Below are 17,764 nucleotides of genomic sequence, written 5' to 3'. Positions count from 1 at the left end.
CATTGCAAAAGACCATCTTTTCTATTCTGGAAAGGTTTAATTTGCCTGTAAACTGATGTAAAATGCTCCAGTTAATTTGGTTGACATTTTAACAACACTACATGAAGAAAACTGACTCATTATATTAATCATTTATAAGGCCCCTGTAATGACTTGGACATAATGTTTTCAAGCATTTACTTCACTACTGGACAACAAGTTTGATTTATAAGTAGGAAAACACAACATTTAAGTTTTAACTGCATGCTACTGGATTATTTAATTGAAAGGATATTCTTTAATATAATGTCCACAATAAATGTATGACATGTTCATATTCATCCAACATTTAATAGCACAAGAAGTCCTAGATAGTTCCGTACAGTACGGGTGTCCCACAGGCAGAACAGTGGGTGGTAAAAGGCTGAGACAAGTATGAGGTACAGATCACGCCTTGTAGAATATCTTCATGGATCAAGTACAGTGAAGCACTTTGATCCTGGTGTGCAGTCAGTACAGGCTGGTACAGACCAAGACTTTACGGCCAGACGTGACTTTCTGAGCACCGTATGAGCTGCAACATCAAAGACTGTCTTACTCGGAAATCAACTTTCAAGCCACCCATCAGCTCTTTGTACCGATTTACCTCGAGGCATTACTGTTATAAGCCCTTTAAAGCAAAGACATGACTGGTTACAAGGGGCACGAAGAACTTGATCAGCATCTCACGTCTGACTTTCCAATCCCTTCCTCTTGCTACAGTGTTCTCCTGTATAGTGAACTATGCCTTTGTGACCTCTCGCATCCAGAAGCAGGACAGCGCTGATGTTGTGCATGATTGACAGTGCCGAGGTGATACATATAATAAGGCCAGGTAAAGACCCAATTCATAAATCTACTGTACACGCTCCACTGGTCAGAAATTAGATCCTCCTCTGCTTCTCGCCGCAGGATCGCAACAGCCAAATGTTGCTATAGTGCAGGAAAAGCCCAAACAATACCCAGTAATAACATTTTCATGCAAGCTGCTATACTTTCTGCACAGGGTCCCCTAAAGCTCACTTTGCTAAATCAAATATTTAGAAAAAGAAAGGAAAGAGAATGAAGAATGAAGGGGTTTATCTCCATTTCCAGCAGCTCCTCAGCTGCAGGGCAGAGGCTACAGTACAGCAGTCAGACAGACAGACATGAGCATGTGTTTCCTCACTGACTGATACAAAACATAAAAGCTGAACAGCATAACAATGTGCATGCATAAAAAGAAAAGTCATGGCAGCAGTGCCCTTCAGTGGTTACAACTCAAGTTTCTAGGATGCAAGGCATTCCCTGATGGACCAAAGTGCACATCTTCTGCACTGAAACTTCTGGGTGCATCAGAGGGGTCACGGATCCTAACTCCATTTCCAAATCTGCTGATTGTGATTGCTGGCCTAAGGCTTCTGGACCTGCAAGGACAGCAAAAAGACCACAGATCTGCTGCTGACGAGGTCTACCAGCATCCTTTTAAGAGGCTGAAGGGGCTGGGGGAGTAGAGTACGGCTGAATGCAAAGAACTCTAAATGGCATAGTGGCAAAAATGGACTGGGAGCAATATGATGGAAGGACAAACCAAACCAGCGATGCACAGCAGGTCAGCTGCTCGTTCCTCTGTGCTGCACCAGAACACGTGACTAGGCCCCTAAATCCATCACTGTCACATGGACAAACACTGCATTTGAGACAAAAGATTTTAAGTCTGTGTTGAGAGGACGCTTTTGGGATCAAATTTGATCAAGTGGCAGTTCTTTTTTGCAAGCTATTGTGACTTATATTGAATGAATCAGTGATTTTTCTGGCAACTTAAGTGTCCTAATTGCTATTTTTGCATATTCTGATTGATACTGATGGATAGACTTGCTGTCTAGTAGGGCTGAAACTAACAATTATTGTAATTATTGATCAATCCAGCCATTACTTTCACACTGAACACATTAATAGTTTAGTCTATAAAGCGTCAAAGACTGTGAAAAATGCTTATCACGATTTCCCAGAGCCCATACTTCTTTTTTCCAACCAACAGTGTAAAACCTAAAGACTTTTCAATAACTATCAACTAACAGACAAAGAAAAGCAGTAAATTCTTACATTTAAGAGGGTTACTCCACTCTTACTGTTTTTCTCCGTTTGTTGGGAGCCATGTTTGTAGTGTGTTTGAAGTTCGTAACTAATTATGAATGATGCTTTTGGATGCAGTATTCCAGTGTTTTGATAGCATTTAATATTTCGAATTAACATAAATCCTTTGTTAGAAAAACATTTGTTTGACTCCAGGTATCACTAAAGGCCCCCCTTACCACAGTTAAAGAATAGTGGACTTACAGTGATTCACTGACTAATTGTTGCAACTAGTATCTTAATTTGATGTATGGCGTGCTAATTTGTTGCCAGCTCCAAATGATCTATTCATACTAGAGACTGAAGGCACCTCTCTTTGACTGATGTGGTTGTAAACTTCTCCAAGGCTCATTTATTGTTTTCACTGGAAGTCTATTCAAAAGCGAACCTGATAAAGCCTGTGGCAAACATCACTGTTCGCTGTTGTTGTTTTATAAACAAGAACTGCTGAAGACTGCTGATATGAGTGAGTGATGATTCACTTTTGATGTTACTGTCATATTAAATTCTGTTTTCACCTCCAGCCACAAAAGGTATTTTTATTTATGATTGTGAAAGCTGTGCACAAACAATCCAATTTTATCGTCAGTCAAGAGTTTGTTGGAATGGAGGAGAAAAGTTCCCGTCATCTGCTCCGGTGTTATAAAGGGTTATTTATTAGACAGTTACAGAAATCTATTTCACTATTTCTTCCCAACAATCTCCTCTTGTGACAACCCAATCAAACCAACATAGTTCTCTCTAACTGGCTTAGTGATGGGATGCCATTCAAAAGGCACAGCCGGAGAGAAATGTGATCATTCCTTTGTGCGTCCTCTCTTTCATATAACTTCACTTTTAGATATTACTCAGAAGTCTCTCACAAACCAACACATTTAGTGAATCTTTCTGCTCTCTACTTAATTGTCTCACCTATCACCTTTTGTGGTTTTCCTCCTGATCCAGCTTTATTATGAGTTCAGTTTCATTGAATTGATAGCTCCTCTTTAGATAAGTTCGGGTCTCTATGTACCTTTCAAATAAACAGAACATGATGCACAGACAGGGACAGAGGGTCCGCTGTAGGGCTTATTATTTTTTCCACACATTCTGGGCGGGTTGTTATGTCAACAAGTTGCTGTTTGAGGTGAGGATTAGTCATCACCTATGTGAGATAAGCAACATAGTTAAGGTTTATAAAGGCCAAGGCCATCTGATCAACATTTTACAAACCAAACAACTAATCGTTAATCAAAGTAACAACAGACAATGATAATTGTTAGTTGCTACCCCTCTTTTCTTCCAAGAAGATGCTGTGAGTTTACAGCAGTTTCAAACAGTATGAGTCATTGTGGGGAGGAGGACTGAGCCGCTACCTCCATCAGTTGACAAAGATATGCAGTTATTATGCCATCCATCCAATCTGAGAAGATCCTTACATTACCTCCTCTCATTCCCTCTTGCCAAAACACACACTAGTGGAGTGTTTCCAAATGCAGCGTCAAACACACCAAGTCTGTTGCCACTCTGTCTGTTTGTCTACGCATAGTTAATGTTCCAGCTTTTGAGAGGGACACAGATTATCTCTTAGCTGATGAGCAGCCATGAATGGGGCATCTGGTCTGGGGGTATAACCATATAATAGTAGCAAGTGTGGGGGGCTTAGGAGTTTGCCACAAGCTTGCACCTGCAGCTTTTCAGCCACGTTTATTGAAAGATGTGGCACAGCAAATGTGGTCTGCGGTGCTAAAGCAGTGCCCCCCCCCCCACCAACCTCATCTTTGGCTCCTGCCAAAGAATTTGACCAATTCATTAGTACATCCTCCTCTTTTCCAATTCCAGCACCAGCTACTGCTCAAGAGGAAAATATACAAGAAATAATGCTGATTACAAAGCTCGAAAACATGGTGGACATTCACACGCAAAAGCACCATTTTAATTAGTCTACATGAGCTCATGCATTGCCTTCAAGAAAACGTCAGACATCTGAGATTAGCCAGGATGTCAAGGCATATTCTTAATCATATTTACCTCTGTGCTTCATGTCTGCACGTGAGATTTTTGCTCACCTATTTGTGTCCTGTGTTAACTCCATTCCCTTGGCAACGGTGAGAGAAATACATGAAAGGATAAAAGGCTAAACGAACATATAAATAACTGCTATGTTAGCTTAACCATTCTTCTGAAATACTCAATTGCTTTTCATGAGGACATGCGGCATACCGACCGTCATAGCTGCTTTCATTCACAATTATGTGTCAGTGCAGGTAAGAAAAGAACTGCTGCAGAGGAGCCTCCTACACACTGTGACAGGAGTGTATGAAGCCAGTCTTGATGTTGACAGGTCAGACTTGTGTTCAGGCACATATGTTCAAGCACCACTGACATGCTTGCAGGAAAACCAGGCATTCAATCTGCAACACAAAACCCTGCCTCCTGCAAATGCTTGTGCTCGCTCCCAACAACCCCCAAAGCCCCAAAGCTCACCCACCCCCAAATGCAGGTGCACACACTCACACACAGATATATATGCACACAACCACCCCCTGCATGCACGCTGCCAGCTCTCAACAGCTGCTCCCTTACCATTAACAGCCCTAACAACAACTAGGCCCCCTAAAATGTAAAATACACTGCTCTGATTCAAAAGCATTTCAAGGTTTTTGTCCCTAGAGCTGAGGGTTGTTAGATGGCATTTTTCTCAAAAAAATATTTAACAATAATGTGCAAATTCAGTTATAGCCATACTTCAAAGCTGGAGAGAGAGACTTGGCTGTATATAGCTTAGAAAATTGGTGCTAGGTAACCATATAAAAACAGACAACGAGCTGTGGTATTCCCTTTTGCAGTGCACCCCAGCGCACCAATAAAATTTCCTGCTGATAGGTTATGTACTGCAAGTTTGGTGCTTGGTTATGTGTCAGAGTTTGTTTTGAAACAGGAAACAGTAAAGCAGCCAGCTAGTAACAAACGATATCATGTCATTACATCCAAACGGCAGACTAAAATATGTTAACATTTTAGACAAAAAAAACAAAAAAAAAAACAGACAATGAACAGGATCGTGGTTTGTATATAATCAGAAACTACCTAGTTTTAGAAAATCTTGGTCATTTGCCACACATTTTTCTTTGGGTGGTCCAACAAGGTACACTGATAGCCACTCAAATATATTTGGTGACTAAATTTCAATTAATCAATTCTAAAGAAAGATAGTTGATTTTAGAGTCTCATTCTTATGTTGTTGAGAATCGACCAGGGGCTCTCCCCCTCAAGATCCGACTATACTCTTTTGTGTCTTACAAAATTTGGAACTAGTACCAAAAAAAGGGTAGTAGCTGGCTCTGGTTAACTTTTAGATTATTGATTTGTCCAAAATTGTAGGGATACAAAAGTTCCTGTTTATCAGTCTTGTCAAAACACTGTCTCTCCAATGAGTGGTAGCCCGTTTACATGTTAGGCCATTGGCCTGCGTTACATAATGCAAAACTAGCTAAATGCTACATTTAGTGGCATAAATGAGGCTGGCAGAGCCGCAACGACAGACAGATGAATGTGCATTGTGAAATTTGTCCCACTCCCTACACCTGTCAGCATACATTTCTAGTCTTAGTGCGGTATTTTTCAGCACATCTGTATGTCTGTGTGTCAGTGTGAGAAGCAGTGATCCCACAGGGCAAAGTCAGACGATGCTTAGTTGCCGTCCATCTCACTCAGACTGGGCCCTTTTCGCTCCAGGAGGCTTAACACTTGGACAAGTTCTTAAGGGGACAAACGCCCATTTAAAAAAAGAGAGGGCAGTCTCACAAGCCAGCCCATGTGTAAAAATGTCAACTGACTAAACACATTTCATAGAAAGAAATGCTTTCACTCATTCACCAATGTTGCTCTGGCAAAAAAAATCTGTTGGATGTCCATATGAAGAACAATGCTTGTTGACATAATCCTCGAAACTTGTGAACAGATTCTTTGTGCACCACATGTCCCTGCACTTATGTAAATGCCATTAACACTTCTCCCCTCCAGCAGCACCTCCCCTCCCTCCTACATTCTCCATCTTGGCAGCACAGGGGTCAAGGAGAACAATAGCCAGTTTGCCGCTCTGAGGGCAAAACACGAGAATGGAGAATTTTTTTTTCTTTTTTTTCTTATTTAGCTCGGTGGCAAAATACTCCTGAAAAAACCCTGAGGGCTGAATCAAGTTGGAGAACAGACTGAGTCAAGCAGATGAAATGCACAAAAGGTAGAGAAAGGAATGTAACTCAGATTGACATGAAGGGACAGGCTGTCTCTGTTCAGTATGTAACTATTTGATCAAGAAAGAGTTGACGCAGGTCAAAAATTGCATCTCCTACAGCAACAGTTGATAGCAACAGTACCCTGTGTGCCAATGGCCATCACAGAACATACAGTACCCCTGGCAACTGATAAACATCTGGTAATTACTGACAACATCTCATTTCCTGACTGGACACAACAGGCAAAGGCAGGACATGTTTCTCCTCAAAACGCTGATTAGCTTAATCAGAGAATACACACAGAGAAGCTGCAGGGTTTTGAGTGCTTTCAGGCAACAGAGATAAAAAAGGCAAAAGACCTCTAAGTAAAGTGGACTCTTATTTTTGTTACTTGCCATATAACACTTTCAGGGCAAAATCAATGTGACAGCACTATTTAAAAGTACAGAAGTTACATAAAGACGTGTCATCAGTTAGATGAGAATTGGATTAATTTGTGAATGAGGCACTCCAATTTGTCCAAATTAACAGACACTGTTCAGGTAATCATTCAATCACCAAATTAGTTCAGTAATTAGGATTTGCGGCTTTATGGGTGGGATGGAAACATCTGCAGTCATGATATAACATCTGGCCATGTCTGAAAAATCTTTTTTTTTTCTATTTTCCAAGCTGATTTCTAATGTGTGAACATCACAAAACAAAAAAGGAAGTAACAATCTCTTGCAGTGTTGCTGACTGGTGACAATTAAACTACTACAAAAGCCATTTCACGACATTCTTCAATTCTAACCCGAGCCAACAAGAGCCAGGGTTCAAGGAGGATTTGGAGGAACAGCGTGGACCAAAGAGCCAGCGAGAACAAAGAAAAAATGTCCACTTATTTCCTGCACAGCTGAAGACAAAAGGTTTCTCAGTGTTCATGCTATCACGACCAAACTCTTGTGGCATTTCCCCAGGAACCTTCCCACACTGTCAAAACAACCCGGCCACGATGCTGAAAAATGGCCAGAAGTCACTGGCCAATGAGGGTGAGCGATGATCACGCGGCAGTTGTTGGGGACGCCTGCCTCTGGAAAAAAAAAAAAGGACTCCCACACTTTCTCTCACTCTCTGCCTTTGACCATCACTCCCACGCGTCAGGACTGATTAAAGGGAGAGTTGTCTGTGAGGAGGGCAGGTTGGTGGAAAAAGATTCTGAAGCAAGGACAGAGTCATCAGTGGCACTGGACTAGCCCAGGAGGGGTCAGCGGTTCACAGGGGAGTCAACATAGTCGTTGTAGTAGTGGGAGCTGGCAGCCCAGCAGTCTGCAGCTAAAAAAGGTTGCCTGCTGCTGAGTAACCCTGAGGGCCTGTGTGTCCAACAGGCCTGGGTGGAGGGAGAGGGGGGCAGAGATATTTAAAACCTCCTTGAGAATAAGCCAAGGGGACAGTGATGAAACATTACCAGGCTTCTTTCTATATGTGTGCCAGCCACTGATGGGGCCAAACGTGAACCATACCCAATCTTGAAATGTGATCTGTCCTGGCCTGGAGGGGCAGAGAGCGACTCTGGGGACTTGTTTTCGCTTCTGTGTGTGCACAATCTGCATTTGCTTTGGCTGCTGAGCAGAGCAGGACATACAGTTTAACGAAATTGACTGAGTGAGCACAGAAAGGGACATGGCAGGGACAGGACTGATAATCCTCAGCGTCAGATCAAATATTAAGAGTGAGGTATGACTGTAAACTAACCATTTTTGCCTCTCTAACCTGGCAGGGACACACATATGTATATGCTCCAAAGACACCTCAGCAGAGAGACTGAGACCAACTGTACTTTCTAAATTTGTCAGAGGGAGAGCAAAGAACACACCACTTGTGCTTATGTGAGCGCCCCTCTTCCTAAACTGGGCACCACCTCTTTTCCTCCCCCTCCTCTTTAGTAAATAAACAAGCCTCTACAGTCCCACTGTGTCAGACTGGTGCTACATCAGATGCCCTTGGTTTTTCTAACAAAACATTAACAATACACGAGCACTATTAACACACATCAATTTGCTGTGTTGGTTTCAGAATCAGCTGCAAGGTTGCAATTAAAGATTATTTTCTCGATTAATAGAGACCCATTATGACTTAAAAGTCAAAGTCCGCACCAACAGGAGCTTCTCTCTCCTAAATAAAACACTGCTCCTGAAACACCTCGTCAGCACTGCTGCTGCCTTTAACTGACATCACACTGCATACTCGTGTCACACATTTGCAAAATTAAAGCCACCGGCTAGCTTGGCACGTGAGAATTGATTTAGCACAGCTGCTCTGCTGTTGTTAGTGGCACTAGGTCAGGCCTGCTTGATCTGACCAATCAGAGGAGACTGGAGATGTGGAAAATTAACTGCCAGTTGTGTACCCGAAGGAGCTGTATCACAGCGGTTCTGTCTAATCACATGTAGGAATTTTAGCCTCTAAAAAAAAAAAATATGAGAAATGTATCATGCAACTCTAGTCATCTGGCCAGGAGGAATCAATTAACCTTATCCTGCATGTAGAGAGGGTGACTGCGCGCATATTTGCATGCAAAGAGGCTGCAAAGTCTAGACGATAAAAAGCTTATTAAAAAACAGTGCATAAACAAAAGGATCACAACAGCTGTGACCTGGGCCTTGCTGGCTATGAAACCTGGCTTACGTGCTGTCTCCAACTTTACTTTTAATAAATTATGTTTTTTAAGTCATACTGTTGTGCATCCTGTAGAAATAATGTGGACACGACAACAGCAATCTAATCAGAGCTGACCTCTCCATTCGTCCCACATCAATAACCACTTCTCAGCGTCATTAGCTTGTAAATCACAGAGACCATCAGCAGGGGGAAGAAAAAACCCGCCCCCTCTCAGTCATGAGCAGAGGTCACAGCCACTGTCCAGAGCTGGAATTGGATCAACAATTCAATGAGGAGAACCTAGATTATTGATTGTTTAGATGTATGGGTCATTATGTTGCCAAATCAGATGGAGATGGTGACAGATTGGAGACATTCAGAAACAGCAACAACAAAAGCTGGGCAGTGCTTCAAATAGCATTCCAGATGAACTTTACTACTCAACTCAAGAACAGAAACCTCATCCAACGCAACGAGCCACCTTCACACAAGATGGAGCAGCCTCTCAACGAAGACAAACGCTCACCATAGTGACACCAAGAATGGTGTGCTGTAAATCTGTTGGTGCAGAAAGAGAGAAAGAACTGAGGAATGAAGTTGAATTGTCAATTGTACACATGGTGGCTAGTTCAACACCAGAGCTGTCACGTCTCTAGGGTGGTACAATAAAACCACAGAATCCTAAAAAGAGACAGCCACAAAGCCAAATTAGGTGTACCCTAATTTCACCATTTCCTCAGAAAGTAGAGTAAAAGTTCAGATGCCGTACTCGTTATATTACCATAGTGATGTGGGGCCAGAGCTGGGAACAGGTCATTGGGAATGCCCTACTGTGTATGCATGCATACACAAAGATAACATCCTGAAAAAAAGACACACATTCACTCTTTCTCTCCCTCCAAGGGCACCAGAAGTACCCCTCAGTGTAAACCGCATTGTCCTACAAAAGCGAGCAACTCCTCCCCTCTGAGTCAGTGTAAATTGAGATGGGGTTTACTTTAATGGGTTTGGGGAAAAAAGAAACACCTCGAGGTGAGTGTGGGGGAAGCCTCCTCCTGCAGATATGGGTAGCCTACATCGCCACAAAAATGAAGTTGGGAAAGCACGGGTAAAGGCTTTTGAGGGTGGGCAGGTTTATAGTAATGATCTATTGCAGGGAGAGAGGGGGATGGGTAGATGTCAGAAAAAGAACATTTCAATTCAGTTTTTACACGTGTACAACAAAATGTTTTTCCAAGGTGAAACAAAGAATTTCAATGTCTGAGGGTGGATCCTATTCAAGCCAGCACTACCTGAACTCATTCAACTGTGACTGATTCATGTACCAAAAATACCAACAACATAGCTAAGAGAGTGTCACAGATAAAAAACATACCTTGACAATAAAACTGAAGCCCAGTTACCATGGTTATACTAGGTATCTGAAATTCAAATCAGGGACATTTTCCCCTTTATCTGCTCTGCACTGACATGTCAGAACATGTCTCTTGTTTTCCCAAACAATGCTTCGCTGGAACGAAACAGATTATCCCTCTGAAAATAGCCATCAAGGTCACCGGAGCAAGTGCTGCTTTTGATGGATATCTGTCCGATGATGATGTCTTCATGACCGCGATGCCTCAATGAGCCTTTCAAAGCCTTGATGCATTCACTCTAGAGTGCTTTGCCAAGGTGAGGGCACAGCAAGTCTGTATTTGAGGTTGTTTTCCCCTTGTTTTTCCAACAGCTCTGCTGCATTGGCTCCCTGTGACGCATGGATCTGATCAATACTGGGTCTCCGGGGCAGCGGAGCAGGCAGCTAAAGGACTCGACAGTGAATGTGCTCCATAGGCTGTGTAATGTTTGATCAAGGGCTGGTGTCAGCACGCTGTGGCTAATGCTGTGCAACCATCTCCATGTTGTTTGTCATCCAGCAGAGTGCATGAATATACACAGTCAGTCAATTAATCAGTCAGCAGATCAACCAAAAAGTCAAATCAAATGGATTAATTGTTCAAGGTACGTATAAAGCGGAAATGAAACATTCATGATGATTATGTTATCGCAAAATGAACAATTTACAAGTCCTGGTCTGTTAGGTGGACAAAACAAGCAAATTAATAACATCAAACTGGGCTCTGTGTACCTACAATGACAATTTATCACCAAAATCAAAAATATGATCAAAACAGTCATTCCCTGCAGCCTTGTGACAATAGTATAACTTTCATAATTGTGATCTTTCTTTCTTTTGTTTCATTGTGCTGCACTCACACTCTTTACTAAAACCTGGTCGGCACTGGGTCATCCAGCCGAAACTTCACTGGGAATTTCATGATTACAAACTACCCAAGCATTTTTCTAGACACCCCCCCCCCACCCCCCGAAAAAAAGTTCTAGTATCGCATAACAGTCAACATATACACCAATACCGTCTCATATATATGAGACGCCAATATCGGCTTACCAATATATTAGTCAGGCTCCATTTATCATAGAGATCATTCGTGGTCGTTTAGAGAATGTTTTGTGTTCTGCTGTACAGCATGGGGGCAAACAGGAAATTTGCATGAACGAGAGTGAACGTGACAGAATGGGGTAATTCTACGCAGCCAAGGGAAAAAAATCAGGATCTTACATCTAAAATAGGGACTGCTTTTGTCGCATTGGCATTTAAGAAAAAATGGAATTTACAAAAAACATGCCATGTCATCATACATATTAATGTATATGATGACTATGAGATTTTGGTCCAGTCACACAGCCCGACACTAAAGTCAGTGGGGCGTGACCATCTGCAGCAGATTGAGGGATGCCCCATGTCCCAATAGCCCAACTACGGGGCACAGAGAGACAGGAGGATTACCTCTGCAATCATGCACTCCTCTACGAACTACGTAGAGAATGCGGTACGTATGTACAAGGCAAAACCATTATGGCCAGAAAAGTCCCAACATACCAGATGATTTACAGGATACCTGTGCAGAAACATACCAATGATTTGGAATCAAACAGACACAACAGAAACACATGAGAGAATGTTGCTTTACTGCTGCTCGCCTTCCGCGCGCGCGCGCACACACACACACACGTACAGAAGCGCATACAGTATGGACCATTAATCATACGCAACCCAGTTCTGCTTCTCATCCCACACTCCTCTCATGTGCTCCAAGGTTGACTTCGCAGTCTCTGCATTTACCTCAGTGTGGTGCAGAGGTTGCATGCCGGGGAGATTAAGTCAAAAGGACAGAGGGCAGGGGGGGATATGAGTGCATTGTTGAACTCAGCGGGTACATGTACATGCCCTTCCTGGTAAACATCAACAAGGCCAGACCAGTTCATGGCTGACTTCTAGACCTATCACAATGCAAACATCTAATCCATTTATAGTGGAAATGAAATCAGCAGGGATACTTGAGACTGATTGTGTTAGAGACCACTAACGCAGTCACACATCAGAGCTGTGGAGTAAGAATAGTGAAACTGCTCAAGTCTAAAGCAGGGAAAATAAAAATGCATTACAGTGTTTCCAGATTGTCTTACCCAGGTAGAGCGATGCATTTTCTTTCTTCACATTATCATCAAGATAGGTGGGCCCCAAGGTGTAGATCGGCGTTGACCCCATGCCTACCAGTATCTGGGCGCAGATGAACAAAGTCACATACAGGTTGTGTTCGTTGCCCTCCTGGTCACGAGGGCACGATGCCACATCAAGCGGGTCGCGCCCGCTGCCGTTGCCACTCTGACAGAGGCCTTCGCGGCCCGTAGATGAGTTCATCTCCTGGATCTGGTAGGGTGGTGAGATGAAGTGCGGCAGGGAAAACAACGCTGCCCCTATGGCGATGACCACACCACCCACGGCAAGCCAGCGTGGCCTCTGACCTCTGCCGCCAAAGTATGAGATGAAGACCACCACCAGCAAGCTGCCGATGTCGAAGCAGCTGACCAGCAGGCCGGACTCAGAGCTGCGCAGGCTGTAACGCTTCTCGATTGTGGTGATGACGCTGCTCAGGTAGCCTGAAACCATCAGGGACTGAATGAAGGTCAGGTAGCACATGCAGAACAGGAAGCAGCGAGAGTCCCTAAGGATGACCCGCACATACTTCCTGGCTGGGATGCGGATAAGGCGGGTGAGAGAGAAACCAAGTTTTTTACCCCCAGCGCCAGCGACCCTGTGACCGTCCACGGGTAAAGAGCTGCTCAGCCCCACCATGCTGGAGGCGGAGGGGGAGAAGTCTGTCCTGGAGGAGGGGGACTCTGCCTGGCTGGAGTCTGGGGTTTTAGGCCGGAGGTCACTGCTATCCTGCACTGCCACACAGGTGTGGGTGGTGTTGACCAGCGGACTCTCCACAGCCTTTCGATCCTGCCGACAGGGTCCATTCAGGATGGGTAGGCTTTTGGACTTGAAGCAGTTTTCTGGATCCATGTACTGGTCCTGGAGCTCACGGATCTCCAGAGACTCAGACAGGTCGCTCCCTGTTTCGTCATTGTCTGATGAAGTCATGGCACAGCTGGAGATGTAGCTTCCAACGGCCCGGGTCAGTCAGCCAGTAGCTGGTGCCACATGAGGACACAGTGGAGCTGAAGAGAAGACTCTGCCCTGCCAGTAGGACCGGGGGCGGACTGAACCCCTCTAGTTATGTGCTTGTTTTATTCCACATAGTGGCAAACTCCACCTACTAGTCACTATCGATACTCATGAATGAAAACCGAAGAACATCACCTTCTTTAACTTAACACTTGAGTCGTTCACAATAAATAGATGAGATTTAAAATTAAACACTAACCATTAACAAAAGGTGCTGCTTTTTTTGTAAAATGCTGTCCAAATTAAGGATCCCACGTTTATATTTTATATTTTATGGCTCTTTGTTAGAAAGCATCCTTGATTCATAAGGGCTTTTTTTGTTTCCTTTGTCCCATAGCTGTGCAGCATACCTGGGGGAAAAACATAAAAACAGGATATTAAAGACATTAGCTGGCATAAAAAAAAGGTCTGCTAATACCAAATACCTTCGAAAAAAATAACCATTATCACTTCTGGCAATATGGAAATATGCCCTCCCTTGCTTAAAAACCGCTCACTTCGTACGGCTAAAATGCTTAACTCAAAAAAATATAACACGAAAAGACACAAAACAAAAAGAAGAAAGGAGCAAACAGTCGCCTCGGTGTCAAACTGTCGCAGCGGGGTAAGGTTAAATTAACAGCCCTTTGTCAAAACGAGAAATATTCCTGGAGAACAAAAGACCACGCTGCCCACAAACGTCTCAGTCATGACTTTGAAAAGAAATAAAACCTCACAGTCAACACGAGAGGTTTCTTAAAATCAGCCGAACAATAAGTGTCGGCCTCGACCGAAACGCCGACAAATATAATGTGACACAACTTGTAGGGAAAGGGCTGTAATACTCACACAGGACAGAGGGGAGGTAGCCTGTTGTTCTCCACGGAGCGGCCACTCACTGAATGAAATCTGTTTGATGCGGATGGCTGCTGCTGCTGCTGGTGGGCAGGTGCTGCCTTCAATGACCGTCGGAGATCACATTAACCTTTAGGAGCGACAAAAAAGTGGGAAAAGGCGCTGAATGTACACGTTTCGATTTTTAAGACTAAATAAGTGATACGACTGATGATCACACGACGGGTTTTGATCTATAAATGTACTCATCGATGAAAGTTTCCCTGCACGAACTCAATTTACGCCCATGACTTGAAGCAGCTCTTTGTTATTTGAGCTCCGAACAGTTAAAACAATTATCGATAAAAGCGTATTGGTCGCCTTTGTTGGTAATTTACACCAAACACGCAGACGTGCCACAAACCTTGTTTAAAACTTTCAAGCCGCGAGGTGAAACACAACACGACGAAGGCAACTTCAACGCAGCAAATCTCGGGGGTGAATCGGCCACGTTTGGGATTTGTAGTTTCTTCCCCGACTCAGACGCGCGTTCACGTCCCTCTCTGCCTACACATACAACTGAAATAAGTAACAGCGGATACCTTAGACACAAGCGACGGTGGATATTTCTGTGAATATTAACGCATTTGTATTTTCACGCAGCTGTATAGAATACACCATCTCAATGACTTCAAGTACCAGCATGCTTCACGGCTCCATATGTTGGCTTGTTTGGCACGCTACGTCATGTGGACAGCTGAGACCCTTGCTGACCCAGCATTGATTGACTGCTCACAGGCTCCTATAGACAGTGGGCTCAGTGGCCGGCGGTCTCTCTGACGCAATAAATTGTAATCAAAAATGTCTAAAGTGAAGATATTTGATGTCCTCAGAGAATACTATCGCTCGGTCACTGATGAAAAGTGCTTCAGCTGGTGTATTACACTGAAGACTGCGCTGAAATGCCTCGCTTCATCTTAGAGGAATGTATTTTATACATACCTTTACAGCTGGAATTAATCTGATATTCCTGTCACATATCAACAAGACAGTCACATCTGTGTAAATCATATGCTTAGCTTTCTTTTGAGGAGGTTTATTTTTGAAAGGTAAAATATCACTTAATGTAGATTAAATGGAAAACATAAGACAGCAGATAGAGATACACATTCTTCCTTTAATAGGGAGAGAGAGAGCATTGACTCCCTGTGACTGTCAAAGGGATGGATGACTTTCCCGAAGGTCATTAATTCATTTCCCAGACTAGGTAGGCTGGGTGATCAATCCCGCTCTTCCTCCTCCTCCTCCTCCTCCTCTGCTCCCCATCCTGATGCTCTTTGGTTCCACCATAGCATTTAAACAAAGCCTGAATGTCAAATCTCCACTTCACTGCACAGCAAATGTGGAATATTTTGTGTTGTCTCTTTTTAAGTGACACACAGGCTCCGCTTTCTATTTTGACTTATGCAGTCCACCATTTGCTTGTGCGTCTGACAGAGAGTGACAGTCTCTCAACAGTCAATCAGAAGGATCGATGAGAAGCATCATGGTCCATCATAGAGGCCTCTGTGGCCTCCATTCAAGAGTTTTTCTTCCCTGTCTCTGGCTATCAGTGCGCAGAAGCCCGATCAATACCGCAAACCACCATGAATACACAACGGCATGACGAGATAAAGGGAATCATTTAGCAGTTTATCATCTCTGTGGAACCTCTGCAGATATGCCTTGAGTAGGAAACCTGTTAGAGGCATAAATGTGTGCATTGCTTCGACCTACAAAACACACTGTAAATACTACATACACTACATACTGACTTACAAACATTTCAAAGTACATACCATAGTGTTGTTGGGTTTCTTTGGTTTTTCTTTATTCATAAAGCAGCTCTGCAAATTACAATAATCCAAATCATTTCATGGATGGTCTGACTTTGCAAATAAAGTCAGTCTCTAGGAGAAAACTGTGTAGAGCTTCAGTCACTTGCTGAAGGACATCACAACAGGACAGATTAGGATTGGCTCATTGCCGGTTATGGTGTTTGGTATTATTGTTCAGTGTTGCGTTTACTGTTATAGTCCTGTTTATTCGTGTGACTTTGACTTACACACATATAATGTTAAAATTTTAATCATGGATATAACCGCTGGACAAGGCAGAGGGTATGGAAGATTGAAACTGTCAAAAATGAATAAAGAAACACATAAACTGCCAAAAATATGTTTTCCCTTAAAAATTAGTAACTACATTTATTTTGATTCATTTCTGATGGATTTAATGGCATATATTTAAGCCAGTTAGTCATTTCCTTATTTCTTTCTTGTCTCTGGCACTTCTTCATATCAGAATACTCAAGTCCAAAACAATACTGATATTCTAATTCTTTGTAGTCATGGAGAAGACGATGAGGTAGTAATTTGAACATTCACTGTCTGTACTGATTGTCCAAAGCAGATTTTTAAGGGCCAACCCAGCGCCACTGATTTGGAGAAGTGACACTTTAAGCCCAAAAGTTAGTCCGTGACCTTTCACAGTAAAACTGAGCGAGGGAGAGAGTGTGACTGGAGACCGCCCAGATGACAGGAACAGCCTTTTCCCAAAGGTTAATATGTTCATGCATTTCCCAGAAATAGTGTTAATGGACTAGAGTGCGGCTTTAGAGGAATTTGGCCTGCGGCAGCAGAAGAACAAAACGTGTTTGTTTTTGGTGCAGAAACACAAACAGAAAACTTCCCATGTGAACGAGTGAACCAGTACAATAGAGACTGAACAAGCACGCCTGCATTTTTAAAAGGGAGGGGGGTCTCTACAAAGCTTTCCTTCATGTCTAAATGTTTCCCACAACCACTGCCAGTACTTATTGCTGTATTGCACTTCTCATACACCCAGCAATAAAACACATGGCCTCTTATTAGAACGACTGTAAAATCAGTTTATCGTCAAACCTTTATAAATCAAACCCATTTAAAATATCAATATTTGTGGGAGATATTCAGACCAGTGTCGTGCAGGCATGGATCATTCCCGGTTTATGGTGTGAAAGTCGATGAAACTGTAAAACTCAAATAAATAGCAGGCTGTCTGTGTGTAACCCTGTTAAGTAATTTGTTTAAAATGTGATTGTGCAAAGCACTGATTTCACATCCAATCACTGCTTCCACAGAGGAGAGAAATACAACAGCGCCCTCGAGTGTAAGATCTGGTTGAATGAGACCAGAGGCAGCAGGGTGTTTGTGTTCCTGAACATGACCAGTAGATGGAGCTCAGACCTCAAGAGTGGCATTAAACAGAGGCCGCTTGTTGTGATAGATCACATGCAGGTTGGCTGGGAACTGTCCACTTCAGAAGCAACTGATTTGTAGAGGCATCTGTGTCTTAAAACTCAATTAAGTTT

The 17,764-nt window shown here is 43.1% G+C and overlaps 1 protein-coding gene across 2 annotated transcripts in view; it reads right to left on the bottom strand.

The window, feature by feature from the left end:
* LOC119008335 (solute carrier organic anion transporter family member 5A1) overlaps positions 1–14,911 on the bottom strand; it is a 41,239-nt gene extending 26,328 nt beyond the window's left edge. The window contains exons 1-3 of one of the 2 annotated variants that reach the window (XM_037078482.1): positions 14,798–14,911; positions 14,389–14,524; positions 12,516–13,910 (exon numbers count right to left, since the gene is read on the bottom strand). In XM_037078482.1, coding sequence (XP_036934377.1) covers positions 12,516–13,476 — 961 coding nt within the window. In that variant the 5' untranslated portion in view covers positions 13,477–13,910; positions 14,389–14,524; positions 14,798–14,911. Of the gene's footprint in view, positions 1–12,515; positions 13,911–14,388 lie in introns of both variants that reach the window. The other variant, XM_037078481.1, reaches the window with a different exon arrangement.
* Positions 14,912–17,764: the final 2,853 nt, after the last annotated feature.

This window comes from Acanthopagrus latus, chromosome 19 (genome assembly GCF_904848185.1).
Source record: "Acanthopagrus latus isolate v.2019 chromosome 19, fAcaLat1.1, whole genome shotgun sequence".
NCBI lineage: Eukaryota > Metazoa > Chordata > Actinopteri > Spariformes > Sparidae > Acanthopagrus > Acanthopagrus latus.
This window is presented reverse-complemented; position numbering and strand designations above follow the sequence as displayed.